This window comes from Apodemus sylvaticus, chromosome 10 (assembly GCF_947179515.1).
Source record: "Apodemus sylvaticus chromosome 10, mApoSyl1.1, whole genome shotgun sequence".
NCBI lineage: Eukaryota > Metazoa > Chordata > Mammalia > Rodentia > Muridae > Apodemus > Apodemus sylvaticus.
The window spans coordinates 13,498,031-13,525,927 of record NC_067481.1 but is presented as its reverse complement, the minus strand read 5'-3'; the positions used below and the strand labels follow the sequence as shown (position 1 = coordinate 13,525,927).

Genomic DNA, 27,897 nt, shown 5'->3' with positions numbered 1-27,897 from the left:
GTATGGAAGGGAATAGTGCTCACGGAAAAATGGGAATCAGGGACACTGCAATGTTAGACTATAATCAGAGAGGTTGGTAGGAATTCCCAGTGTGGGTGTCCTGCAACTACTTAAGAAAATTTACTTGTTTGGAAGTATGCTTTGGAGTATTTAGATTAAAGGGGCATCATGTCTACAGCTGATTAAAAACGTCTCAGGAGAAAAACATAACCAGGTTGTTGGGGAGTGATCTCATGGGAGGGGAAGGAGGATCAGAGGGGATCTTGGGGAAATGTAACCGAAGTACATTATATATGTATGAAAATTTGAAAGCCTGTGTGTGTGTGTGTGTGTGTGTGTGTGTGTATGTGTGTATGTGTGTGTGTATGTGTTTGTGTGTTTGTGTGTGTGTATGTGTGTGTGTGTGTAATGTTGAAGGAGATAGAGACACAACTGTGAACATTTTCATTGTTTGTTTGTTTTTGATGCAGAGTTCTCTATGTAGCCCTGGATGTCCTGGAACTCACTGTGTAGGCCAGGCTGCCCTGGAACTCCAGAGATTTGCCTGTCTCTGCCTCTAGAGTGCTGGAATTAAAAGGTATGTGCGACCACCACTCAGCTATATAAAGATTTTTTTTTAAAAAATTGCTATTTTTACCACTCTTCTTTGAGGCTGAATTTTTCATTTTTCAAACATGGCCTTACTTTGTAACCCAGGCTGTCCTGGAACTTGTTATATAGAGCAGACTGATGTCCAATTTAAAGATCCTCCTACCTTTGCTTTACAAGAGTTGGGATAGCAGCTGTGTACCACCAAGCCCAGTCTTAAACTATTTAAAAATAAAGTTTTGGATGGACCTTATTTGTTCATCCTGTGATTCCAGGGCTCAGAAGTTGGACACAGGAGCCGATGGTCATCCTCTGCTACATTGTGAGTTCAAGGTCAGCCCGGCCCACACGAGACCCTCCCAAAATAAACTACTTTTGTCAACTTGGCAAGGGCAGTAAGGACAACCGATATGAGCCTTGTTATAACAGCTAGACAAGGATAATTAGGGCAGTGTGCACAAGGCAAGAAGATAGCAAAACGTTTGGGGGTTGGGTAGGAGGAAGGGTACAGAGATGTGGGGTGTGAGATCCTTAACTTCCAAGGATGAGAGGATGCTGATAAAATAGTGGCACCATCCCTTGGTTTGACTGTCCTGGAGCCTGAAGCGCCCAGAGACGCAAAAGGACTGAATAGGTATATGCTGGGGGTGGGGATCAGGAGATCGGGCCCTGGGGCTTCCCCTTCCATGGCCAAAGCCTCCTGGGGGGTCCGAGCTCTAAACTCTTAGCTCCCCAAGGACCGAAGGCAACCCCAGGCCCCACGCCCAAGGGTGCAGCCCTGCTTCCTGACAGCGGTGAGGCCGCGACAATCGGGCAAACCGGCTGAGAAGGGAAAGTCCAGCGGGTGATGTGTCAAGCCGCGGACACGGTTGACTTATTTGGACCCAGTGGTTAAATTACTCAGGCTCAGCCCACGCAGGTGGTTCCGTGACCCTGCACCATCCGCGAGGAGCGGGCCGCGGCGCCCCCGCGAGGGCCGGCGTGAAACAGCGACGACTGGGGACTGTCCGGCACTACACCGCCCCCTTGCTACAGCAGTCAACCACACACAACGCGAGTGTTGTGAAATGGACAGGGTCACGCCTTCGGGGAGGGATTACGGCATGTGGGCGGGGCCTTTCTGGCGGAGTGGGGCGGGCTCAGCGTTTGGAGGCGGGGCCGTAGGAGGGAAGCGTGCAGATAGGGGGCGGGGCGATGATCGAGGGGTGGGGAGACGCGCCTTGTGTGCGGTGTGGGCGGGGTATGCGTGACAAGGCGAGGTGCGGCCGCGCGAGGCGCATGCGCGCTAGGATCACCGTGGGAGCTTGAGGGCGGCCTAGAGAGGCCTGTCCGGGTGAGGGTGGTATGAGGAACCGTCAGGGCTGGGCAGGGGAGGAGGAGGAAGGTCTTGATCGTTGTGGAGGAGCGGATGTGGGAGGGATGGCTACGGCGGAAGCAGGGGGGAACCTCGGGGCGGGGGCAGGATGTCTCTTGGGAACGACGCGGGCCTTTCCGGTTGCTCCCCGGGTAGAAGACGCGAACTCTGAGTTCCGGGGAGGCCCCCACTGTTCACTCGAGCAGAGACTGGGTGGTGTCTGCACCGGCTGTGCAAGTTGCTATGGGCAACCAGCTAGCACGTCTGGCGGGATGTTCCGGTGATAGAACCGAAGCATCCTAGGCCCCGAGTCCCTGCAGTGACTGTACGATGACTCCCTGCACACTTCTTCAGCGTCACCTTCCACAGTGGACTAGGATGTGGAGGCCTTCTGACTTTCCACTCTGTCTCTTTTGTTAGGGTGAAGGCTCCCGCTCTCCACACCCCTTTGCCAGACATGCATTGTCCTTAGAAAAACTTAAATGGAAAAACAGCAGCTGGGGATTTCTCCTTTATAAAGGTAGGTAAACTAAAGGGGGGCATGGTGATCTTTCTTTCTTTCTTTCTTTCTTTCTTTCTTTCTTTCTTTCTTTCTTTCTTTCTTTCTTTCTTTCTTTCTTTCTTTCTTTCTTTCTTTCTTTCGTCGTTCTTTCTTTCGTCGTTCTTTCTTTCTTCCTTCCTTCCTTTCTTTTCTTTCCTTCTTTCTTTGCTGTATTTTTTCTTTTTTAAATTTCATTGCGTAAAACTAAACTCTCAGCCCAGATGTGCAGTACTGAAGATGAGCTACACTCACGACGTAGTCTCGAGAATCCTTTTTAGCCTGTGCTACCCACTTGAGCACTAGAATTCAGAAGTTGACTGAGCACAGACAGGAGTTAGCTTAAATTTCAAAATCAGTTGTTAATAAACTGAGAAATTCAGAGAAACCCTGTCCCCCCCCCCCAAACAAAACAACAAAAAACCAAAACAAAACAACAAAATCAGCTAACCAAACAAAACCTGAAAAACCTTAATTAAAAAACTCAAACTGACTGGACAGAAATCTTCATCTTTTTGTCTTTTCTAACTCAGAAGCCCTTGTGGTGGAGCACATCTGCTTGATGTGAAGGATGAACATGCCACGTGGGGTCTCGATATGAATGGGAAAAGGCTCGTCACCATGAGTCTGGCATCTCATTGGCCATTTTAGATCTTCCCCAGTGTTTTATGACTGACAAGGTAAGCTTAAGGGGCTGAGGTGTGTCTTGCCAACCTGCAGTTAAATAACAGACTCGGGCACTTACTTCACGAATATCCTTGAGTAACACTGGAAGGGATGTGTTGTTCGTGTCGCCAGAGTAAGTCAGCTCAAAATATTACGACTGTTGTCAAATGACAGAGGATGTTGGACATCAGTAGGATTTTAAGAGTCACCACTAGTTTTTTGTTTTGTTTTTTCCCCGACTTTTTGGGGGGCTGTTAGTTACTGTTTTTGAGACAATGTTGCTCTATAATTTAGGTTGAGTGTCAACTTTAAATCTCCTGCCTCTGTCTCCTGGGTACCGGTTTACAGGTGTCCGCACTATGCCCAACTTACCAACAGCTATTCAGGTGGAAGCAGAAGGCTCAGAAGGAGACGCAAGAATGGACTGAATGGGTTTTTGTTTTTTTTTTTTTTTTTTTTGGTGTTTTGGATTTGGTTTTTTCGAGACAGGGTTTCTCTGTGTAGCCCTGACTGTCCTGGAACTCACTCTGTAGACCAGGCTGGCCTCCAACTCAGAAATCCACCTGCCTCTGCCTCCCAGAGTGCTGGGATTACAGGCGTGCACCACCACCGCCTGGCTCCTTTTAATTCTTTAGGTATTTTCCCCCAACAAGCTGATTGGACGTGGGGGAACCACTCTTAAGTGTGGCATTTGAAGATATTAGCCACAGGTCATTTATTCTTGAGAGAAACTAGAGATGAGTTTGAAGGACCGGTAGTCCTTGGTATAGATGGATGACGTTTATATCTGTCTCTTTGTGTTTTTCTTTTCTTTTCTTTACCCCTTTTTTCCTGGCAGATGCAGGTGCTCCGGCACTCGGAACACACGCTGAAAACAGCTCTCATCTCGAAGAACCCAACCCTGGTGTCGCAGTACGAGAAGTTAGACGCCGGGGAACAACGGCTGATGAATGAGGCCTTCCAGCCGCGCAGCAATCTGTTCGAGCCCATCACTGTGCACTCGCAGTCAGACTGGATCTCCTCCCACCCCGAGGCTCCCCAAGACTTCGAACAGTTTTTCTCTGACCGCTACAGAAAGGCACCCTGTCCAAAGAAACACATTATCTACATTCAGTCCATCGGTACGGGCTGGGAACGTGAGGGTTTCGGGTCGGCTTCCTGTAGTGCCGTCACTGCCACTGGGGGTGCTTTGGGAATTGGGCTGGTGACCTAATTCAAGCAAGCAGTTTTTAACGGCTTCCCTTGTGGTTGTGTTGGGAATTGAACCCAGGGCTCTAAGTATGTTAGATATTATATGTGATAATTAAAAGTGTTATTATTGTGTGTACAGTGTGGGAGGGGACACACATGTACTACATGGAACGTGTAACAAAGGACAACTCTTGTAGAGCTGGCTCTCTGCTTCCGGTGAGATTGTCAGGTTTATAGGGCAGGCTCCTTTCCCTGCTGAGCCATCTTGTTGGCCCTGTGTATGATGCTAGTAACAGTTGCTTCGATGTAGGAATTTTGTAGCCAAATTGACTTAGCGTTGAAATAGTTACCTTTTGACTTCATGTTGTCATCAATGACTGATTGAGATGTGTTTAGAGTTTATAGTGAAGTCTGTTTCTAATGCCAGACAGCTTGAGGAAGAAAGGGTAGAACATCTCTGTCATTGTAAAGTTTGTCTTCATTTCCTCCCCCATGCCATAGGCTCTCTAGGCAACACCAGAGTTATCAGTGAAGAATATATTAAATGGCTCAAGGGCTACTGCGAAGCATTTTTCTATGGTTTGAAGGTGAAGTTCTTAGAACCCGTTTCAGTCTCTGCAACCAAGTGTTCTTTTAGAGTGAATGAGCACACACAAAACCTGCAAATCCACACAGGCAAGTGAGGCGCCTTTGCAGTGGGGAAGTGGCAGAAGGGGCATCAAGCTGTGGGCAGTATAGCTCACTCATGCGTTTCTTTTGAAATAGGGCATATCCTGGCATTCCTGAAAAAGAATAAACCGGAAGATGCCTTCTGCGTTGTGGGGATAACAATGATCGATCTCTACCCTCGGGACTCGTGGAACTTTGTCTTTGGACAGGCCTCCTTGTCTAGTGGTATTCCCTTTCGATACTGTGTGGATGTTGTGCATCTTGAGGGGGTTCAAAGAGCAGGAAAAAGAAATCCAACCAGTAATATTTTCAGTCATTAGAACTGGTATTTTGTGGGGGTGCCTGCCACGTGTGCTGTGCTCTGAGAGACGGTGACAGGGCTCCTCTTCAGGAGGTCACGCACTCCCTCCCTGACCAAAGGGTGCGACTTGGCCCAGTCACTTGGAGATAGTTTACAGAACAGTCCTGCCCATAAATAAATAGTGCCTGAGATGCCCGCTTCCTCTACAGGCTCCTGGCTGGACAGTGGGGATGGGGACGGAGGGTGGGGTGGGTAGGGGATGGGGGTGGGTGTGTTTAAGTTAGGTATTAGCAAGACAATTAAATGGTTGAAGAAGATTTGAGCTATCGTCAACATATTAAAACTCTTGATAATTCTGAGTGTGTGTGTGTGTGTGTGTGTGTGTATGTGTGTATGTGTGCTGGTTGATTTTATACTTTCAGTATAGCATAGACGGAATAGCCATATACCAGTATATAAGTACATATTTTCTTTTTCAACCTACACATGGCTTTATCATTTTTTCTCCTTAAGAAGCTTTGGGAGGTAACTCAGTGGTAGAGTGCTTGCTTAGGAAACCATCTTCGGGCTACATGTGGTAACGTGGCCCTGGAATTGGAGCACTCGGAGGTGGAGGGAAGGTACTTAGTGACTTTAGAGTTGACCTGGGCTACACAAATACCCCAGTCCAAACATCCCAACCAAACAGAAACAGACATGGAAAGAAACCAAAGTTTTTGCTGGCATTGGGGCACATGTCTGTGATTTCAGCACTGGGGAAGCAGAGAAGGAAGATCATAAGTTTGAGGCTAGGCTGAACTCTACAGCATCATTACCCATTAGAAAACAAAAAAGATGAGAATAAAGGAAAGAAAAACAACTAAACCTCAACTGGGGACACAATAAACTGTAACTCATTAGAAACTGCCTTGCAGTATTAGAGGGTCTGGAAGTGACTCGGTTTCTTTTTTTCTTTCTTTTCCCTCCATTTCTCTACTTTGATCTCTTTCCCCTAGTTTTTGCTCTCTTCTGTCTACACACACACACACACACACACACACACACACACACACACACACACGATGTAAGGTAGGCTGGAAGGGAAAAGACCAGTTAGCTTAGGAGAGTGGGCATGAGCATCCTGGGGGTGGGGCAGTGAGCACAGGGCTGGGGAGAACGGACTGACTGACTGACTGACTGACTGACTGACTGACTGACGGGCTGACTGGATGTAGGCCAGGCTGAGGCTTTGGGGCAGGGGCTTCCCCTGGCAGATGCTTGTGTTAGAGGTGGGCGGGGCTGGCTCCTGTTTCCTTACTTCATCTGCAGTGCCCTGTCTCTCCAGGTCCTTCATCACACCCTGGATTCTCCCAGCATGCCCCTTTTGAAGTGTTGGGTTACCATCCTGCTGTGTGTTTTTATTGGATGTCCACTTTTATTAACACAATAGAAATGAAAGCATTAAAAAGAAATGCAAAACAATTTATTCATTGACCTAAATACCTCTATTTAATTTTTTATATGCATTTTGAGGGTAGTGGGTCAGGAAACATTACCCAAATTGTTTCTATTTTAATTATTTTTTTCTGGGGGGGGGTTAAATCTTAAAAATACTATATGACGTAAAACAAGGCAGGTCAGGGCAGCAGTTGATCTGACGTGAAGTGAGTGTGCTTTACCACAGGTAGCCTGGTTTCCTTCATGGGGAGCGACTGTTTTTAGAAACATTTAAAGTGTTCTGACTGAAGGGCTCACATGAAGTAGCTTACAGAGGTTGGATCAAAGCAGGTCACCTGTGGTCCATGATTAGATTTTTCTTTTTCTTTTAGAATACTCTTTCCCTAAATTTCAAACATCACTGCAGTTCCTGAAGGTGCACAAACTGAGTTTACTAACTTACAAATACAAATTCCCTGAGCTCAGTGGTAGGAGGTGTGCTCGGCATGCTTCGCATGTGTAGGGCCCTGGCCTTGCTCCCTAGGACCCAGAAACAAACATCCATGAGAGGGACGCTGCTCCGTGTGCTTGAGTGCCCCACCTCGAACCCTGTAACTAACACACACAGTCAGCAACAGGAACAGTTGAGAAACCTCAATGCACCTCTGTGGTCTCTTGCAGGAAATAAGCCCTTGTCAAGACTGTTTCATTCTAGTCACCTGTTACCCAGCTCTTGCGCTTTTAAAAAGGAAATGGGGAGGGGAAGAGGCTCTTTTCTCTACAGACAGACAGGAGGGACATCGGGCGCTCCTGTAGGGAGAGCCAGAAACACACTGATGGGTGAGGCGGAGTTCCGCCTTTGCGCTCCGCTCAGATGGCAGATATGTAGCATGTCTTAATTATATGTAATAGTAGGAATCATTATGACTTACTTACAGTGTATATAATGTACTTAGATCATATTCACCTCCCCATCCCTGTTCCTCTCTCAGGTGCCCCTCCCACTCCTGTTGATTCCTTTCCTCTTCGCAAATAGTCCCCTTCTACTCCTACCCTGTGTGTGTGAGTGTGTGTGTGTGTGTGTGTGTGCATGCTTCTCAAATAGTCCCCTTCTACTCCCTCCACCCTGTGTGTGTGAGTGTGTGTGTAAGTGTGTGTGCATGCTTCTCAAATAGTCCCCTTCTACTCCCTCTACCCTGTGTGTGTGAGTGTGTGTGTGTGTGTGTGTGTAAGTGTGTGTGCATGTGTGCATGCTTCTCAAATAGTCCCCTTTCTACTCCCTCCACCCTGTGTGTGTGGTGTGTGTGTGTGCATGCTTCTCAAATAGTCCCCTTCTACTACCTCCACCCTGTGTGTGTGAGTGTGTGTGTGTGTGTGTGTGCATGTGTACATGCTTCTCAAATAGTCCCCTTCTACTCCCTCCACCCTGTGTGTGTGAGTGTGTGTATGTGTGTGTGTGTGTGTGTAAGTGTGTGTGCATGTGTACATGCTTCTCAAATAGTCCCCTTCTACTCCCTACACCCTGTGTGTGTGTGTGCGTGCATGCTTCTCAAATAGTCCCCTTCTACTCCCTCCACCCTGTGTGTGTGAGTGTGTGTGGTGTGCATGTGTGTAAGTGTGTGTGTAAGTGTGTGGTGTGTGTAAGTGTGTGTGTAAGTGTGGTGTGTGTAAGTGTGTGGTATGTCTAAGTGTGTGGTGTAAGTAAGTGTGGTGTGTGTAAGTGTGTGGTATGTGTAAGTGTGTGGTGTGTGTAAGTGTGGTGTGTGTAAGTGTGTGGTGTGTGTAAGTGTGGTGTGTGTAAGTGTGTGGTATGTGTAAGTGTGTGGTATGTGTAAGTGTGTGGTGTGTGTAAGTGTGTGTGTGTGTGTGTGTGTGTGTTGGGAATCAGTGAATCTAACCATGTTTATGTATAGGAGCAGGAATGAGGGGTTATTTAAAGGAGCACAAGCACCTTAGGTGTGACCACACCAGTGAGGAAAATGTCTCTCTCCTCCTCAGCCCTCAGGGAGGAACTGGGACCTGGTGAGCCCCTCTCCCTGCAGTGGATTTTCTAGGGCAGGAGAAACGAGTTGGCAGGTAAAAATCTTGAGGGAGAAGTCTGGGACAAAAGTTCCTCATGTCAGCAGATCTTTGAAGTATTTTCAGTGGTGTGGAAACAATCCAGATGTGTACTTACTGGCCAGATGTCTGAGCAGACTGTCTTCTCCGCCCCTCCTGTGTCTTACCCACTGATGGCCTGTACCCTTTTTGTAGGCGTGGGCATATTCAGCTTTGCCAGGTATGGCAAGGACTTCTACACCTCCAAATATGAAGGCAGTCTGAAGACTCCGCAGCTGACGTCTTCCAGTGACTACTCCATTTTTGATAACTATTATATCCCCGAAATCACTAGTGTTTTGCTGTTGCGATCTTGTAAGGTAAGTTGCCTAGAAAAATCTCCCTTTTTTTTTCTTTAGTAGATAGAAGTTTTACTTTCCCTGGATTATTTGTAGGTGCTTGCGAGTGTGTTGAGACTATATTCCCAGGGCCCCTGTGTGCTCACTAGCGTGCAAATCAAGTCCCTTCTCCAAGAGCTACTGAATCTGTCTTTGGGGTGAAGGGCCTTAGGACCCTCCTGGGGGTCCTACAGGAAACTTACTGTCTTCCTGCCTCAGCCTTCTGAGTACAGGGATGACAGTCATGTGCCACCACATTTTGACAGTCACAAATACAGTCACTCTGTTGTCATCTAGTGGGTAGAACCCGCTTGTGAGGGTTCCCACACATGGAATCCACTAGCTAATACATTAGCTGTACCCAAGGGGAAACCCTGGCCCAGGGGAAGGAAGGAAGTGACCGTTCCTAAGTGTAGATGGTCTGGGCAGAAGGTTTGGTAATGGTGGTAATGGTGTTAATTCCTGTAAATCTGTTTCTTGTGCCTGGGGCCGGGGCACGGGGACAGAGGGGGGACCTGTTCTGTAACTGCTGATGGTAGTGTCACAGAGTGGTGACATAAATGTCTTGCAGACTTTAACCCATGAGATTGGACACATACTTGGACTGCGACACTGCCAGTGGCTCGCATGCTTAATGCAAGGCTCCAATCACTTGGAGGAGTCTGACCGGCGCCCTCTAAATGTTTGCCCTATCTGCTTACGCAAGCTGCAGAGTGCTATTGGCTTCAACATTGTGGAGAGATACAAAGTAAGTGGGAAGATGAGGGCAGGGGCGAGCTAAGCTGCAAAGGGCGCCTCCTGTTAGGTCCTTTAGAGCTATGATTTATCAGAGGAAATTAGGTAAAGATCAGCAGGAAACTGTGCTTTTAAAAAAGTATAAAGAGGGCAGGCAAGATGGTTCAGTGGGTAGATCCTTGGCTGACCTGCCACGAAGGCCTGGGGACCAGAGTGTGGGTCCCTAGGGCCTCATAAGTGCCCCCTCTGTAGTCCTGGTGCATGGGATGGGGATGGACTTCCAGGAGCAAACTGGCTGCCAGACTCACAGACTAGTAAGCTTTGGGTTTATGGAGAGAAGCTTTGCTTCAGTGTATAAAGAAAACCAACACCTGAGTCAACCAACACACCTTTAGAACCCTCAATTAGGGTGGAAGAGACCGCTCCCTCAGTAAGGGGCCTGGTCCCAGTCCCCGCAGTCCCCACAGTGTGAAGATAGGAGTCACATCCCTGAGCCCGTAGTGGAAGAAGATTGACTTCTGCAAATTGTCGTCTGCCCTCTGCTCTCATGCCACGGCATGCCTCCTTCCCGCGTGGCGATGTAAATAAATCCGAAAATGTCAGAAAGCTCTCAGGGTAGTTCAGCCTGTAACCCCAGTGCCCCGGAAGCTGAGCGTGAAGCATTACCCTTAATTTGAAACCAGCCTGGGCTGCATGAGTTCTAGGCCAGCCTGGGCTATGGGTTGAGACCATTTCAAAAGGAACAAAAAAGAAACTTCAATTTGGGGGTGAAGCACTGGGGCTTGCCTCATTCCTTGGAGTTACAAGCATTTGTGAACCACCTGATGTGGGTGTTAAGACCCAAACTCAGGTCCTAACCACTGAACCATCCTGGATAATGACTGTCTTAAAGTCCAGTGAAAAACAGTAAAGGAAACCTCTCTGTCTCTTGTCCAGTCAGGTTAAGAGGGGTTGGCTCTCCAGAGCAGAATGTATACTAATTTACGTGGTGGAGTTCATTTGTGTAAGCATCTAACTGTGGCTGTAGTTTTCCAACCCGAGACAGACAACACAAGTCTGTTAGAAAAGAACGATGTCTTTAAGAAGGAAGAGAGGGGCCTCCTGGTGCCCTTATGCACACATTAGCACACATCCCTGTGGTTACTTGTGGGCCACCTGCTCATGCAGGGACAGCACTTGACTCTCTCCAGCCATGTCCTTTTGTACATGTGTCTGCCCTTGCTGTAGGACATGGTCATGTTTCTGTGCACAAAGGCTCACAGAACAGCAGGATATTTTCCAGAATAATACCTTAGGGGATGTTAAGCAAATTGACAAAAGAAAGTATGATTATCTTGTCATCCTAAAATTTGGTTCACAAATGCTTGTAACTCCAAGGAATCTAAGCCCCAGTGCTGTACCCCAAATTGAAGTTTCCTTTTTGTTCCTTTTGTTCCTAAAATAGTGTCAGAATTAGTATAGTTCATTTTCCTTTGCATTTTTTTTTTTTGAGGTAGGGTGGGGTTTCATGCTGTAGCCCAGGCTAGACTGGAATTCACTATGGTGACTGTGAACTTGTAGCAATCCTCCTGCTTCAGCCTTTTCTGAGCGTTGAGATTACAGACATGAGGACACTCTGTTATGTTCTCTATAGTTTTGATCCAAGCTGGGTGTCACTCATATTTTGAACGCATGACCCACTCCATCAAACCCAGACTACAGACTAGAAAACCTAACTCAATACCTGAAATTATTAAACTGTTTCTCGCTTTTGTTTTGCTTTTTGTCTCTTGAGACAAGATTTCTCTGTGTAGCCCTGCTATTTGTTAAAATGCAGTATGTGTGTTTTTCAAGGCACTGGTGAAGTGGATTGACGATGAATCTTGTGACGAATCAGAAGCAACTCCGAAAAGTAGTTCTGAGCATGTGCATTTGCCGAAACCTGTGGAAGCCTTTAAGGATTGGAGAGAATGGATAATCAGATGCATTGCTGTTCTTGAAAAATAAGGACTTTGAGACAGGAGTAACTGAAATAAATACTGGCACACTAGGTGTTTGTGGGTAGAGTTCTTCATTGGGATAAGCTGTCTGCCCAGTCTGTGCTGAGGCCAGGTGACAGACGAGAACTTGTCTGAGGCCCCTGGACAGGAACGAGGTTCACTAAGAACAACAAAACCCTCTCTGCCTTTCTCTCCATATTACTAGCTGGTCTGTGGCAGTAACCCAGTCATTCCCACCCTTCAAATAGGATTAGGTGAAGCTAGGTGGTAAACAAAGAAATACTTTAAAAACCACTCTCTGTGGCCCTGGGAATGAATCCGCGCTTTTCCAGGTTGCTTTTGCTCTGAGAAGGAGATGCTGCCCCTTGTGAGGGCTTTGACCTTGCACAGGCTGGCATCCTTCTGACCCATGGGTCCCTTCATTCTTTCTGGCCATTCTGAGTCCGGCTGTGCAGGAAGCAGCAGCTTGTATCAGTTCTCAGCAGTGAGAACTGCACTGGTCCTTTCCCACAGCAGCTGGGGGGGAGGGGGGTGGGGAGGAAAGGGTGGGTGAGTGGGGATTAGAGTGCCATTCCCAGCTGTAAGTGATGGCTGTGTCTGAGGCCTTTACGGAGGGCTCTAATGGTGCTTATATATCTATGTGGGTTGCACTGATTCTGTAGGGCTAGGTGGAACTGAAGTTTGTTCTTAAAATGTTTGTCTACTTTGTTGTACTGTGATATGTTTGAATAAGGAAGGGAGTGAATGGATTGCTTACCTGTCAGGATGCCAAGAACACCTGTGTGGTCCATCAACCTGGACATCCTTGAGTTGTGGTAAGCAGGTTGACAACCTCAGGCTCAGCCAATCTGTAAGGTCAATGCATCTTGGAAAACATAACGGAACATTATTTGTGTCAGTGGTCTGGTAGCATATTCCTTATTTGTAGTACTGTTTTGTTTTGTTTGTTGTTGTTGTTGTTCTTTGAGATAGGGTCTCTTTAAGTAGCCCTGGCTGGCCTTGAATGCATAGAGATCCCTGCTTCTGCCTCACATTGGCTGGGACTGCGCCACCGTACGCGGTGGTCCTGGGGTTTGGCCAGGGCCTGTGTAAGCTTAGCACTCTACATCTGAGCAACAGCTCTGGCCCCCAGATTCCCACTTTCCTATTTTATCTTTAAGGTAAGACTTCCCCTCTCTTTCATTTTTTATTTTAATGCTGGGGCAGGGTGGGGAGGTCGGGGTGAGGGTGAAGGGCAACCTGAGGTATCACTCCTCAGCAATGAGGTGTCCAATGAACCTCAGGGACCCCCTGCCTGCTTTCCTCACCCCACCGGTGCCGCGGGGCCTGGGTATCACACGTGGGCCTCCGCTTACATGCAAGCCCTTTACTGCCTGAGCTGTTTCCAGCTCTCTTTTTCCATTTGAAATCTAAGTGAAATCATTGTTGTGACTTACACAGTGTAATTAAAAGCATGTTGACAACTGAAGCAGTGTCATTTCTCTTTCTTGGTTAAACGTCTAAGTCTGGTTCGAAAATGGCCGCTTGTCACTGGCGCCGGTTGGAGACTGTTCTTGGTCCTTCTAATGTTGAAAAGAAGCAGCCAGGCTTCACAGATTCTGTTTATGAAATATAATCCCTCCTTGAATAATTGCTCTTAATTATTCCCCCTTCTACATTTTCTTTAGTTTTCCCATCAAGTAAAATCAATTCTCCTGTGGGCCAACATTAAGTCATAAACCGAGAACAGAGATTTGCCTAGGTTAAAAACTTGGGAATTATAATTATCCCAACAAGAGAAGAAGTTTATTTGAAGCTGGATAGTGGTGATATAGGCCTTTGATCTAAGTGCTAGGGAAGCAGAGGCAGGCAAATCTCTGTGAGTTCGAGGCCAGCCTGGTCTACAGAGGAAGTTCTAAGACAACCAGGGATACAGAGAAACTGTGTCTCCAAAGCCGGGGGCGGGGTGGGGGTGGGGGAGTCCATTTGAGCCTCCACTGCCAAGGAGCCAGGAATAAGAGCTTTTAGAAGAAATTACTCTTGATGAAAATGGAGCCACGCAGCTATGTTTATGTAATAAGCATTTATTAAGCAATAAATGATGTTTAACAAATTTGGTTGTATAGACTTTTGGAGGATTTTTTTTTTTAGGATTAACTATAAAACATAGGATTTAGATGAGATGGCTCAGCAGGTGAGGGCAGATGCCGCCAAGCCTGAAGACTGGAGGCTGACCCCGGGGACCCACAAGGTGGGAGGAGAGAGCCAGCTCTCCCAAGGTCCCAAGGTGTCCCTTTTTTTTTTTTAAGATTTATTTATTTATTATATATATGTGTGAGTACACTGTAGCTGTGGGCCCTGGTCACCCGGTCGCGTAGCTGTCTTCAGACGCAACAGAAGAGGTCATCGGATCTCATTACGGATGGATGGTTGTGAGCCACTATGTGGATGCTGGGATTTGAACTCAGGACCGTTGGAAGAGCAGTCGTTGTTCTTAACTGCTGAACCATCTCTCCAGTCCCCAAGGTGTCCTTAATGCATGCTGTAGCTTGAGCGCACACAATAAAAACGGAGGGGGAGGGAAGAGAAAGATGTGGAAAAGAATATGTCTAATGCACCATAGCTGGGGCTCAGTGGTAAAGGGTTGTTTCCCCAGCAAGCAGGAGAGCCCGTGCTCAATGCTCAGCCACGCCTACACTTCACACTAGCAGGGAATCCAAGCAGGTTTTCTCTGCACATGGATTTACCTACTTGGGAATATTTCCCAATGCCTGAATGAATACTGTCTTAGAAATAAGTGAGATTGTAATATCTTTTGTTTGTGTCACAAGTCCTATTCTTTGGCTTCAATAGTAATAACCCTCAAGGGACACCCCTGCCCCGCCCCCTGTCCCCGCCCCTTGTCCCCCCTCATCCCCGCCCACACTGGATCAAGCTAAGGATCAAATATTGACATCTCACTCCACGAGACAGCGAACAGAAGCAATGGCAAGGATTTTTGTTCAGTTTGTACTTATCTCTACATCATCTCATTCCTGCTGGTTCTTTGGGACCAGTACTCACTGTGTAGTTCAGTTCAGACGGGCCTTGATCGGGCGTCCTCCTGCCTACTGGTCACCTCTCCTGGGGTTGGGATCACAAGCGCTTGCCCTCCGAAGCGTGTGTTTCCCTGACTCATTTCAAACCCCTCGAGGAACAGAGGGCCCGGGTTGTTAGTTGTTTCCTCTCCAAAGTCCCGGTGTTAAAAAGCCAAGCAGGCAGCTGCCGGACTGCTATTGCCGGCGATCGGGCCCTTCCCGGGCAGGAAGCGCGTCGCTGTCCCCAGCTGCACCCCGGAGTCCGGAGTCCGTCCCTCACCCGGATCCGCCTCTGCCGGTGGCGGTGGTGGTGGCGGTGGCGGGAGATACCTGTAGCCGCCTGTGGGAGGAGAGCAGAGTTGGCAGCTTGGCCTGCGGGCGTCTGGAACCCAGGTAAACCACCGCAGCCTGACGCACCCCACTGCGGGGAGGCCCCGGCCACTCCCACTCCCACAGCTCGGCCTTGGTCGGTCTGGATAGCAGAACCATGGATGTAATCAGTTCTACTTTAGAGAACTTGCAAAGCTTTTCTCCAAAACCTCGAATATCGAATATCGTTGTTGGGGGTGTAGCACAGGGCAGTCCTCTTACACACACACACACACACACACACACACACACACACACACACACACACACACACACAATCTAACTTGCATTCTTTTATCTGGAGCAACGCTGTCCAATAGAAAAGCACCACAAGCCACGTGTGTATTTTAACTGTCTAGTAGCCTCTCTGACAACTGGAAAAAGAAGCAGCTGGAATTCATTTCAATAACATTTATTTCAGTGTCACCAAGGCGCCTTCTCAACACGTAATCACTGTACGAGTTGAGTTAATTCATTTTTCTTGCCAAGTCTTCAAAAACATCATGTCATCAACTATCTCAACTCTAGGTGGCTGCCCAGTGTGACTGAGGTACTGTGATGCACAGCGCAGCTCCGAATTCTTACTGCCCTAGCTAGAGTCCACTTGGGAAGGTGGACCCTTAAGACCGAGGCTGCAATAGAGAAATGCTGAGCTGGGGGACCATGTCACGCAGGCGCTTCAGAGTCCAGTGGACACTCGTGTGGATCCTTCTCTCCCTTCCTCTATCCCTTCCTTCCTTCCTTCCTTCCTTCCTTCCTTCCTTCCTTCCTTCCTTCCTTCCTTCCTTCCTGTTTTTGTTTGAGAGAGGGTTTCACTATGTAGCCCGGACTATCCTCAAATTCTAAGGCTCTAAGCTGGTCTCAAACTTCTGCCAATCCTCCCGCCTTAGCGTCCCTAGAGCTGGGATCACAGGCATTCACACCCATTTCTGATTTGTAGGATATTTGTGGGTTTTTTATTTATTTATTTTTTTTATTTTTTTGGACCTGCCATTTCCTTGGGATGTATTTCAGCTTGGGAAAGCCATATTGTGAAGTTACACATATAGAGATTGTCTCTACAACTCTTGGTGGTACCAAAAATAAAAGCAACTGCAAAAGGCTTCTAAATGTGCAGTTAAGGCTGGAGAGGTGGATCAGTGGTAAAGAACCTTGGCTGCTCTTTCAGAGGACCTGGGTTTAATTTCCAGCATCTATGTAGTGACCCACAACCATCTGTAACTCCAGTTCCAGGGGACCCAGTGCCCTCTTCTGTCCTCTGTGTGCACTGCATGCATTTGGTGCACACACATAAACACATAAAAGTGTCATTTGGAGCACACACTTAAACGTGTGCAGGCAAAATACTCACACTCTTAAAAAATATCTTTAAAAGTAAGAGTGCAATGGCCAAAAATGAATTCAAAATCAAATGTGTCATAAACTGAGGTGTTTCTGGCAGGTCACATCTGTGTCACACTGCACCCCCGAGTCCAAACACACAATGACATCCATCTCACACATCTCCAGTAAAAACTACCCCAAAGCCTCAGCTGTGATTCCAGACTGTCCTGTGTAAAGTCTTTGCATACAAAGTCTTCTGCTCCATTAGTCACATGGCTTAACTGTAGGAATATTTTTCTGTAGTCTTTCTTCGGCCTGTATCAAGTTTGTATATTTTAGATTTCATCATGTTAAAATGCTTTCTTTTAGTAGTTTCCATTTGAGTTGCTGACTTCAATTTCATTTTTTTTTTAAAAAAATGTGTGATGAATTTTGGCTTGAGATTAGGAGAGATTTCTGGCAACGTCTCAAATGGTCCTAACTAGACTCCTGCCACTTTATACTGAGTTCTTATGAGAAGGGAGGGGCCTTTTCAGCACTGAAGATTTGAAAAAGTCAGGGCCATGAGCTGTGGGAAGTGGTGAAGACACCATGTGTCTTGTGTTATCAGATGCTTAGCCACCATTTTATCCCACCCATGGTGTGTGTGTGTGTGTGTGTGTGTGTGTACTGGGGATCAAACCAGGCTTTAATGCACGGTAAGTGCTCTACCATAGCTTCAGCCCAGTACAAAATGTAATTCTTGGGGGCTGGAGAGATGGCTCAGCGGTTAAGAGCACTGACTACTCTTCCAAAGGTACTGAGTTCAAATCCCAGCAACCACATGGTGGCTCACAACCATCCGTAATGAGATCTGACACCCTCTTCTGGTGTGTCTGAAGGCAGCTACAGTGTACTTAGATATAATAATAAATACATCTTAAAAAAAAAAAAAGATGGAGGATATATTAAGCCGGGCAGTGGTGGCGCACGCCTTTAATCCCAGCACTTGGGAGGCAGAGGAGGTGGATTTCTGAGTTCGAGGCCAGCCTGGTCTACAGAGTGAGTTCCAGGACAGCCAGGGTATACAGAGAAACCCTGTCTCAAAAAAAAAAAAAAAAAAAAAAAAAAAAAAAAAAAAAAAAAAGACTACATTCAGTCTATTAGTATGTGAGTTTGCTTTCATCTCTAATAAATGGTAAAATATATATGTGATTTTGAGAGCAAATATGAAGCAAAGGAAGGGGGTCACAGTGGAAAAGGTGAAGATGCCCTGGTTTCACGGATGTGGATGTAAGCCTGCAACAGCTGTGTAAACATGTGGCATTCAAGCCAGGGGTACCGACCAGCTCCAATTCGGGTTATTCTAATGTCGAGTCCTGGGTTGCTTTTAGATGTGACCGACCTGTGGAAGTAAAATCCTGACAGCCAGAAACCAAACCACTGCTTTCCAGATTGTTTATAAAGGGGCTTATGAGATTAAACTTTATTTCAGCTCCTTTTCTAATCAAGAAGGGGTCATCTGGAGTTGGTTTTTAAAAAAGTCAGAGGAATCAGTCTGCGGGCTTCTCACTTTGCAGGGGTTGGGGGCGGGGATGTGGTGTCAGGAACGTGCTTGCTATCAACTGAGACATTTTAGAAAGGAAACTGGGCTGACAAGATGGCTTAGATGAAGGGGCTTCCTACCAAGCCTGATGTTAAGCATTCGATCCCTGGGTTATCCTTTGGTTTTCATCCGTGTGTGTGTGTGTGTGTGTGTATCAAATATACATTAATGAACCATCACACACATGAAGTGAATTATGTGCTGATGATGTGAATCAGTGATGAGAGTACATGTATAGGGCTGGAGAGATGGCTCAGTGGTTAAGAGCACTGAATGTTCTTCCAAAGGTCCCGAGTTCAAATCCCAACAGCACAACCATCCCTAATGAGATCTGATGCCCTCTTCTGGGGTGTCCGAAGACAGCTACAGTGCCCTTACATGTAATAAATAAATCTTTTTTTTTTTTTTTAAAAAGAGTACATATCTAACATTTGTGAAACCCTTGAGTTTCATCCCCAACACCATAAAAATAAAAGAGAGAGAGAGAGAGAGAGAGAGAGAGAGAGAGAAAGCCAAGATGTTATTTCATTTGTTCCTGTGCAGTACTAGAGTTTGAGCACAAGCCTGTCTGTGTGCTGGGCAAATATTCTACCAGGGAGCCCCAGCCCCAGCTCAGATGTGCATTGTAAAACAGCAAGCGGAAAGGGCTTGGAAGGCTGGCAACACGAAAACATGCAAAGTCTGCGATGGTAGATATGCCAATCACTTTGATTGGACCTCGCTACCCAGTGTATACATGAACTGAAATGCCACCCTGAGCCCCATAACTATGTACAGTTTCCATGTGTCAGTAAATATCGTTGGGCTCCAGGCATGGGTCTATCCACCCGCAACTCCAGGATTTATGAAGTTCCGGCAGAGAATTGTGAATTGAAGCACAGGTGGGACTCTTATCTAGAAAGCTCTGGGCCAGCCTGGGCTTCATGGCTGTGGGTCGAGGTGGATGGAGGCAGGCACACCGACAGGAAGCAGACTGAATTAAACTAAATCTGTACGGGTGATCTATTAACCCCTCAGCCCTCCATCTGCATACCTATGCGGCATCCATTTCTTCTGTCTTCCGTCTTTAAGCTCTGCCCATTCATCAGTGCTTGGTCCTTCCAGCCAGCAGGCCATATAGTATACACCTGTGAGAGGCAGGCACTTGCAGCCCTATCTTCCGGTCTTGGAATAACAGTGGTTTCTGTGCCCAGTGCTTTCAACCTCCTGGGGTTCACCAAGCACCTCATGCTAGCACTAGACTCTGAGCTATCATTCTAAATAGATACCATTTTATTTGTTTACTTTATTTATTTTTAAAATGTTCGAAATTTATTTATGTTTTCTTTCTTTTTTTTTTAAAGATTTATTTATTGTATGTAAGTACTCTGTAGCTGTCTTCAGACACACCAGAAGAAGGCGTCAGATCTCTTTATGGATAGTTGTGAGCCACCATGTCAGGTCCATTTGGAAGAGCAGTCAGGGGCTCTTATCCACTGAGCCATCTCTCCAGCCCCTATGCTCTATCTGCACATTGGCCTGCAGGCCAATAGAGGGCATCGGATCCCATCACAGATGCTTGTGAGCCACCATGTGGTTGCTGAGGATTGAACTCTGGACCTCTGGAAGAGCCAGCAGTGCTCTATTTTTTTTTTAAAGATTTATTTTATTAATTGTATATATATGAGTACACCGTAACTGTACTGATAGTTGTGAGCCACCATGTGGTTGCTGGGATTTGAACTCAGGACCTTTGGAAGAGCAGTCAGTGCTCTTAACCACTGAGCTATCGCTCTAGCCCCTAGATACCATTTTTTAAAAACTCATATAACAAAGGGATTTGCCAATCCTTGAAAGATAAACCTCACTCATTCACATGGTTAGTCTCTCTCTCTCTCTCTCTCTCTCTCTCTGTCTCTGTCTCTGTCTCTCTCTCTCTCTCCTGAGACAGGGTTTCTCTGTATAGCCCTGGCTGTCCTGGAACTCACTCTGTAGACCAGGCTGGCCTCGAACTCAGAAATCCACCTGCCTCTGCCTCCCAAGTGCTGGGATTACAGGCGTGCGCCACCACCAGGCCAGCTGGTTAGTGTCTTAATAATATCTTAATACCAGGTGCTATGTGCTAGGTCCTGTCAAATCCTTCAGGATATAGCAGAGAAAAAAAAAGTCTTCCCTAATTTTCTAGGAAGAGACAGAGAGTTGAGGAAGAAACCAAAGCTTTCTGGCATAGTCAGAGTAAAAGAATAGAAGCAAATTCATTTGGGGATGGGGATTGAGACAGTGTTTCATGTCGTCCAGGAAACCTTGAACTTGCTGTACTCAAGGATGACTTTGAACTTCTCATCCTACGTGTCTGTGCTAACCCCTCTGGTTTTACACAGTTCTGGGGGTGAACTCTGGGCTTCCTGCATGCTAGGCGAGCCCTGTACCAACTGAGCCATGTACCCCAGCCCCAAATATACTTTTGGACAGGGAAGTTAGAAATTCCTCCACAGGTCTGGAATTTGGAATCAAGCAAATTAAAAGGATATGTCATATTCGCACAGAAGGGAGAGACGGCTCCATGGAGACGTGGCCCCTCCCAACCCTCCCAACCCTCGGTAGCTCCAGGACCAAAGAATCCGACTCCCTCTTCTGGCCTCTTTGGGTACTGCATGTGTGTGGTGCACAGGCCTCCCATGCAGGCTTAAACACCCATAGAAATAAGGGGTGGGGGTGGGGAGTAGATCAGTGGTCCGAATAGTTGTACCAGAGGGGACTGGCTTATCTAGGGTTCATCCTTGAAGAGTTGTGCTTAGTGCTTTAGGAGAATCAGTATGGCTGCTGTGTGGGAATTTAAGGAGGTGTCAGGGTGTAGCTGGAAGATTATTGTTATAATGCAGTTAAGATGATATTAGCTTGGATCAGAGAGAGAAGCAGAGATGGCAGTTCAGTAGGATCCTGGATATATTTAGAAAGAAGAGCCAGGTGTCGGGGCACAAGACTAATCCCAGTGCTTACGAGGTGGAGGCAGGAGGATCAGTTCAAGGTCACCCTTGCCTTGTAGCAGGTTTGAGGCTGCCCTGAGCTACGTGGACCCTGTCTTGATAACACCCCGCCCCCAGAGAAATAAAACCACAAACAAACAAACAGCAGTTCTGATGGGATTTACAGACAGCAAAGATTGGTGTAGTTTAGAAGAGGGGCTAGAGTGCCCTCACTGTGCTGTGGGTACGCACAGCTGGAGTTCCTCGGCAAAGATGGAACCAACAGTCAGGGGAGAGGAGGGGTTTCACTTTTTATCCTAAGGAAAGAAATTGCTAGGGTCCTTAACTGAATGGCAGGAAAGGCGAATATATATGACATAGACACATGGCCCAGGTTGTGTTCACTCTTTTTTGTTTGTTTTGTTTTGTTATGTTTTTGTTTTTTGGATTTGTTTTTTTTTCGAGACACGGTTTCTCTGTATAGCCCTGGCTGTCCTGGAACTCACTATGAAGACTAGACTGGCCTCAAACTCAGAAATCCGCCTGCCTCTGCCTCCCAGCCCGGAGGGATTACAGTGCTGGGATTACAGGTGTGCGCCTCCCACCGCCCGGCTGTGTTCACTCTTAATACTTGTTGGAGGTGTGTTCTGGGGCATCAGATTTGCTGTGTAAATTCCCCTGGAGGAATGACAGAAGTCATTTTAATTTGGCTTTTAATGAAGAGTGGTTTCTTATTTTATTTTATTTTTTTATTTTATTTTATTTTATTTTATTTTATTTTATTTTATTTTATTTTATTTTATTTTATTTTTATGAAAACCCAAACTACTAGTTCCTGGCCAGTTTTTGTCCAGTGTCTTTAGAAGCATTAGAAAAATGAACACCAGGGGGACCTAGTGTGCCTTGGTGACTGGCCCACCTGCTGGATGTGGAGGACCTGGGTTAGAGACACATCTGTGGAGAAGGACAGCCACCCTTTCCTCTGTGTTCTGTATATCTCTATGAGTGATGAAGCACGCCCGGTGTTAGAATTGCCTTTGTATAGGCTGATTTGAATGACTGTTGAAAACTTCAAAGCAGTGGCTTCTAAACACTAGATTGCTTCGCAATGAAGTGATCTGGGAGCTTTTAAAAGTAAGAATCAGCCGGGCAGTGGTGGCGCACGCCTGTAATCCCAGCACTCTGGAAGGCAGAGGCAGGTGGATTTCTGAGTTCGAGGCCAGCCTGGTCTACAAAGTGAGTTCCAGGACAGCCAGGGCTACACAGAGAAACGCTGTCTCGAAAAAACCAAACCAAACCAAACCAAACCAAACCAAACCAAAACAAAACAAAAAAACAACCAAAAAAAAAAAAAAAAAAAAAGAATCATGCAGGACAAGGTAGTACTGGTCTGTAATCCTGGTAGATTACAGGAGAGGCAGAGGCAGGAAGATCAGAAATTCCTTGGCTGGGTAGTTGAGTTCCAGGCTATCCCAGACAAGTCAGAGATAGGGAGGAAGAGAGAAACTGAATTACACTGATTTCAATTTTTAGTTTATTTTGGACATAGTATGGACATCTCTGTGTAATAAATACCTGGAAGCGATTTGAATTTATTCTATTGAAACTGAGACTTAGAATGTATTTTCTAATCTATCACCAGATAAAAATAAATGCCCTGAAGCTGTGCAGTGCTGGAGAGTAAAACTTAACTTTGTGTGCTGGGAACGTGGCTCAGATGGTAGAGTGTCTGCCCAGCATACGCCAGGCCCTTGGTTTGATCCCCAACACTCCATAAAACTGGGCACAGTAACCATGTCTAATCCCAGCACTGATGTGGTGACCGGATAATCAAAGTTTAAGGTTATCCTCTGCTACATAGGAAGCTGAAGGCTAGCCTGGGCTACATAAGACCCTGCTTCAAAAAAAAAAAAAAGATAAATTGGAAAAGGGTTTGGAAACATACTATGAAGACATACATTTGTCTCAAAAGGGCATGTAACCTTAGCAACTAGACCGAAGCATACAACCTATGTTTGTACAGAAAGGACATGGTATAAATACAAGGACAGAAAGCAATGAGCTGGAAAGTCACCGTGAAAAATAAAAACCCATCAATTAATTAATGCATTGGCAATGGTCTGATCTTGCCTGACTTTGACACCTATGATCTGAATATTACTTTGGTGAAGGTCTGGAGAGATTGCTCAGTGGTTAAGAGCACTGGCTGCTTTACCACAGGACCCAGGTTCTATCCTAAGCACCAACATAGACGCTCACAATGTCTGCAGCAACAGATCCTGGGCATCCGACAAGGTCTTCTGGCTTCTGCAGACACTGCACGCAAGCAATGCACAGACATGCATCCAGGCATACCACTCTTATGCAAGAAATACAAGGAAAATGTATTAGTTTAATGTGTGCAGGTACTTCGCCCATATGTATGTCTGTGCACCGCATCTGTGCCTGTTGCCCTCAGAGGATGGAAGGGGATATTGGATACCCTGGGACTGGAGTTACTGGTTGTTGTGAAGTGTCGTGTGGATGGCAGGACTGAACTCAGGTCCTCTGGAAGAGCAGCCAGTGTTTTTATTTACTGCACCATCTCTCTTGTACCAAAATAATAAACATTTAGAAAGGGACTTTGATGATCCCTTGTGTGTATGTGGGGGTGCACATTTGTAAAGGTGAGTTCTTCTCTGCTTGGGTGTGTGGATGTCAGAGGTACCTTGCTCTATTTTCTGTCTTATGCTTTTTTAAAAAATATTCAATTATTTTATGTATATGAGTACACTGTAGGCATCTTCAATCACACCGGAAGAAGGCATCAGATCTCACTATAGATGGTTGTAAGCCACCACGTGGTTGCTGGGATTTGAACTCAGGACCTCTGGAAGAGCAGTCAGTGCTCTTAACCGCTGAGCCATCTCTCCAGCCCGTCTTATGCTTTTGAGGCAGGGTCTGTCACTGAGCTTGGGACTTGCTCTTTCAGCTAGACTGGCTGGCAGTTGAGCCCCACTCCCCCACCCAAGGGCTGAGGTGACAGTTGGCTTCTGTGGTTGAATTAAGGGTTAAACTCAAGCTATGCAGAAAATGTTTTACTTTTAGCTGTCTTCTTAGCACCTAAAATGACTCTTGGGGTTTTGTTTTTGTTTCTTTAGTTTTATCCGATTATGCTTTCTTTTTCATTGAAGGCTGACTTGGAACTTGTGACAGTCTTGCGTCAGCCTTCCACATCCTGGCGTTACAGGTGTGACCCACCACCAGGAACAGCAATACCTTTCTGTCTGTCAGAACTTAGTTTTCAGAGCTGGGGTGCTCTGACCCCAATGTCATAGATGGGGAGCAGGGATAAGAAGCTACAGTAGGTGGGCTAAATTCATTTTTACTCTCGTGTGTGACAGGACCCAGAGTCCTCCCCAGTGAACTTACTCCCTGGTGCTACCTCCACCTTGTAATTCACTATGGAGTTCAGGCTGTCCCTGAACGCATGACCTTCTCCAGTTTGTCTCCTGGGTTCTGGAATTGTAAATGTCTGCTACCAAGTCTGGCACCAAATTTTGCTTCCTTCCTTCCTTCCTTCCTTCCTTCTTTCCTTTCTTTTTTCGAGATAGGGTTTCTCTGTGTAGCCCTGGCTGTCCTGGAACTCACTCTGTAGACCAGGCTGGTCTTGAACTCAGAAATCCGCCTGCCTCTACCTCCCAAGTGCTGGGATTAAAGGCATGCGCCACCACTGCTTAGCACATGCCTTTCTAGGCTTATTTTGTATTCAGTTATGTGTGTGTGTGTGTGTGTGTGTGTGTGTGTGTGTGTGTGTGTATGAATGCTGAGCCCGAGAAGTCCAGAAGATGGCCTCAGATCTTCCAGAGCTGTAGTTCCTGGCAGTTTTGAGCTGCCCCACTTGGGTGCTGGGAATTGAACTTGGGTCCTCTGCAAGAGTGGTGTCAAGCCATCTCTCTAGCCCCTCCAAGTTTTATTTTAATAAATTGTGGGCTAAAAATGCCTTATCATACCCCCCCAATCAAGTATTTGATTTGTCTGTGTCCATGACAAAATATTGTTGAAGGCAGCTGTGCCCTTTACAGTCTGTGCTTGCTTCAGACCCTATAATGGCAACTGGATAGTGTTGGCAGAATCTCGTAATAAAGAGTTTACTACCTGGACCTTTATAGTAAAGGCTTGCCAGCCCTTGGATTGGGTGTCTGTGATGTTTACTTAGAGACTTAGCGTTCTGGGAAGGCATGTGCTTCAGTTGATACAGCTAACATGCTCAAGACCCAGGGTTCAACCCCCAGTCCCACATAAATCAAGCAGGGTGGCGCATGCCTGTATTCCCAGTACCTGGGGGGTAAAGACGGAGAGATCACAAGTTTAATGCCATTCTTGGCTAAATATTCAGTTTAAGGTGAGTCTGGGCTACGTGAGACCCCATCTCAAAAAACAACAACAACAAAAACAAAACGAGAAAGCAAACAAACACACAGAACAAAACAATAGATTTGAAAAGTTCTTAGGTCTTTCTGTAACTGAATTTAAGTAGTTATATCAGCTTCAGATCACAGAGGCAAAAGAGCTGAGGTAGACAGCCCCTCCAAGCGCATGCTCTCCATAGCCCGGCTCCTTTCACTAGCCCCACCTCCCTCCCCAGGGCGTGGCCTTTGAGGTACCCTTAATATCACATCATTTTAAACTCTATTGCTTTCTTTAAAAAAGCAGGTCTTAAGGTGTATGTATGGCTAGGCTGACTTAGAACTAGCAGCCATCCTCCTGCCGCCATCTTTCAGATGCTGGGATTACAGGCACCCACCCCAATGCCCAGATGTGATTACATCTTACAAAATGCATTCTAGTTTAACTTGTGTGCAGCAGTGGAAAAGCACATATCCAATGGTATATATGTGTTGGCATCAGGATTGTTTGTACAAGTCGGTTCTCTCTTCCATTATGTGGGGATCAAACTCAGGTTGTTAAGCTTAGCTGAGCAATCTTGCTGGGGCACATGTGGACACACAGGCAAGTACACCTATATAGCACATGCGCATGTGAAAGCATGCATGCATGCACACACATGTATGCATACACACACACACAAACACACACACACAAAGAAAAAAGAAAAAAAACAACATGAAGATTTTTGTGGCGTTTACTTTAATTCCTGTATATAGGTAGCTGGGGCAGGAGGATCACCATGAGTTTGAGACCAGTTTGGATTATGTAGCAAAGTATTAAGATTCTGTCTCAGCAGAGGATACATGTCAGGGGAGTGCTCAGACAAAAGGACCCTTTATATCACTCTGCACCAAGGCACAGGAGCCATCTTGGAAGAGGAGGTGAAAAGGCTGTCAGGGGTCAGGGGTCAGGGGTCAGGGAGGACCAGAGCCAAGGCCCCGGCTCTGTGTCTGCCCTAACAGGATCAAGCCAGTCACCCTTCCAGCCGAGGTGCCCATGAGCCCCCAGCTTAGCTGAGGAGCTATTGACAGGCGGGGGAAGGGAGAGCTCTGTTTCCTTTAATGGTGTGTGGACTCTGGTTGGTCCACCTTGCTTCACACCCATAGCTACACAGATTGGACTCCATGGGTTATAAAGCAACATCATCAACAGCAACAAGAGGAAGGAAGGAAGGAAGGAAGGAAAGAAGAAAGAAAAAAGCCAAGGGTACAGTAGGGATGGGAGGAGTTAGGAAAAGGAGAGAGGGCTGATATGATTTAAAAAACACTATTTTTTCCTCAAATAATTAAGAAAAATATCACTGGGCAGTTGTGGCGCATGCCTGTAATCCCAGCACTCTGGGAGGCAGAGGCAGGAGTATTTCTGAGTTCGAGGCCAACCTGGTCTACAGAGTGAGTTCCAGGACAGCCAGGGCTATACAGAGAAACCCTGTCTCGAAAAAACCAAAAACCAAAGGAAAAAAAGAAGAAAAATGTATTTTAAGAAGTTTCTGAAGCTGGGCAGTGGTGGCACACACCTTTAATCCCAGCACTTGGGAGGCAGGCAGAGGCAGATTGAATTCTGAGTTCAAGGCCAGCCTGGTCTGTAGAGTGAGTTCCAGGAAAGCCAGGGCTACACAGAGAAACCTTGTCACAAAAAACCAAAAAGAAGTTTCTGATCATTTCCTGACTCTGGATGAAAAGAAGAAATAGCTGTTACCCATGCCTCAAGAATCATTATGTGTCCAGGGGTAGCTCCAAGATCTTACAGTTTCCAAGATCAGTTAAAAAGCACTTCAACACAGAAGAACATTAGACTCTTTAAATAAAAAGCCGTAAATTTATTGTAAATCCATAAGTACCAGACTATCACTCACATAGAACAGATCAGTGATCCTGTGGTGTTTTTTTTCCCTTCCCAACATCTGCACCCCCGATTGTTCGCGTCCTGAAATTGGCATACATTTTCCTGTCTCATGCAGTATACAGATCAAACTTAACAGTAGATCCCTCAGAAATCAGTTATAAATATTAAATTGTCTCAAACATTCGTAGTACAAAATAGCTTGTAAAGTGCTGAAGTCACATCCACCTGCAAACCTGCCCACGAGCCTAAAGCGTTTTTTGGTAGGGGGCAGCCCCCCACAGAGCGCACACCTTCTCATTTCCGGCGTTGTCTGCTTTTTTTGGACAGACACGTTGCCTTTCAGTCACTCACCCTCCCCAAAGTTTTACAGATTGTCCTATTTCTATGGCTGATAAGATGCTGTACTAAATGTGGCAGGTGGTGGCGAACCACACCCCCTCCGGTCTCAGTGCAGAGAAAAGATTCAAGCTC

General features: G+C 46.4%; 2 protein-coding genes and 1 long non-coding RNA gene across 7 annotated transcripts in view; 2 read left to right on the top strand and 1 right to left on the bottom strand.

The window, feature by feature from the left end:
* The first annotated feature begins 1,804 nt into the window (after nucleotides 1-1,804).
* Nucleotides 1,805-13,340, top strand: Amz2 (archaelysin family metallopeptidase 2). Of its 4 annotated transcripts, none has more exons than XM_052194740.1 (9): nucleotides 1,805-1,921; nucleotides 2,363-2,462; nucleotides 3,014-3,160; nucleotides 3,985-4,267; nucleotides 4,839-5,012; nucleotides 5,103-5,228; nucleotides 8,977-9,140; nucleotides 9,730-9,906; nucleotides 11,727-13,340. In XM_052194740.1, the coding sequence occupies exons 3-9, from the start codon at nucleotides 3,149-3,151 to the stop codon at nucleotides 11,877-11,879; spliced, it is 1,089 nt and encodes a 362-aa protein (XP_052050700.1). In that variant the 5' UTR covers nucleotides 1,805-1,921; nucleotides 2,363-2,462; nucleotides 3,014-3,148; the 3' UTR covers nucleotides 11,880-13,340. The 4 variants fall into 4 exon arrangements, with proteins under 4 accessions (XP_052050700.1, XP_052050698.1, XP_052050701.1 ...); XM_052194738.1 differs by having other exon boundaries at nucleotides 5,103-5,231; XM_052194739.1 differs by lacking the exon at nucleotides 1,805-1,921 and adding an exon at nucleotides 2,056-2,267 and having other exon boundaries at nucleotides 5,103-5,231.
* Nucleotides 13,341-13,937: 597 nt separating this feature from the next.
* Nucleotides 13,938-15,778, bottom strand: LOC127693689 (uncharacterized). Its single transcript, XR_007979731.1, has 3 exons — nucleotides 15,346-15,778; nucleotides 14,915-15,268; nucleotides 13,938-14,399 (listed from the first exon to the last, which is right to left on the bottom strand). It is a non-coding gene; the product is annotated as an uncharacterized LOC127693689 (long non-coding RNA).
* The window catches only part of Arsg (arylsulfatase G), a 134,854-nt gene continuing 122,185 nt past the window's right edge, over nucleotides 15,229-27,897 (top strand). The window contains exon 1 of one of the 2 annotated variants that reach the window (XM_052194729.1): nucleotides 15,229-15,321. The gene's annotated coding sequence lies outside the window, so the exon portion shown is untranslated. The remainder of the gene's footprint in view (nucleotides 15,322-27,897) is intronic. The other variant, XM_052194732.1, reaches the window with a different exon arrangement.

What these genes read in the sequence shown, in the direction of transcription:
- Amz2 (XM_052194738.1), top strand. An exon ending in TATCTACATTCAGTCCATCG is followed by an intron (nt 4,268 to 4,838) that starts GTACGGGCTGGG and finishes CCCATGCCATAG; the next exon opens with GCTCTCTAGGCAACACCAGA. An exon ending in TGCTGTTGCGATCTTGTAAG is followed by an intron (nt 9,141 to 9,729) that starts GTAAGTTGCCTA and finishes AATGTCTTGCAG; the next exon opens with ACTTTAACCCATGAGATTGG.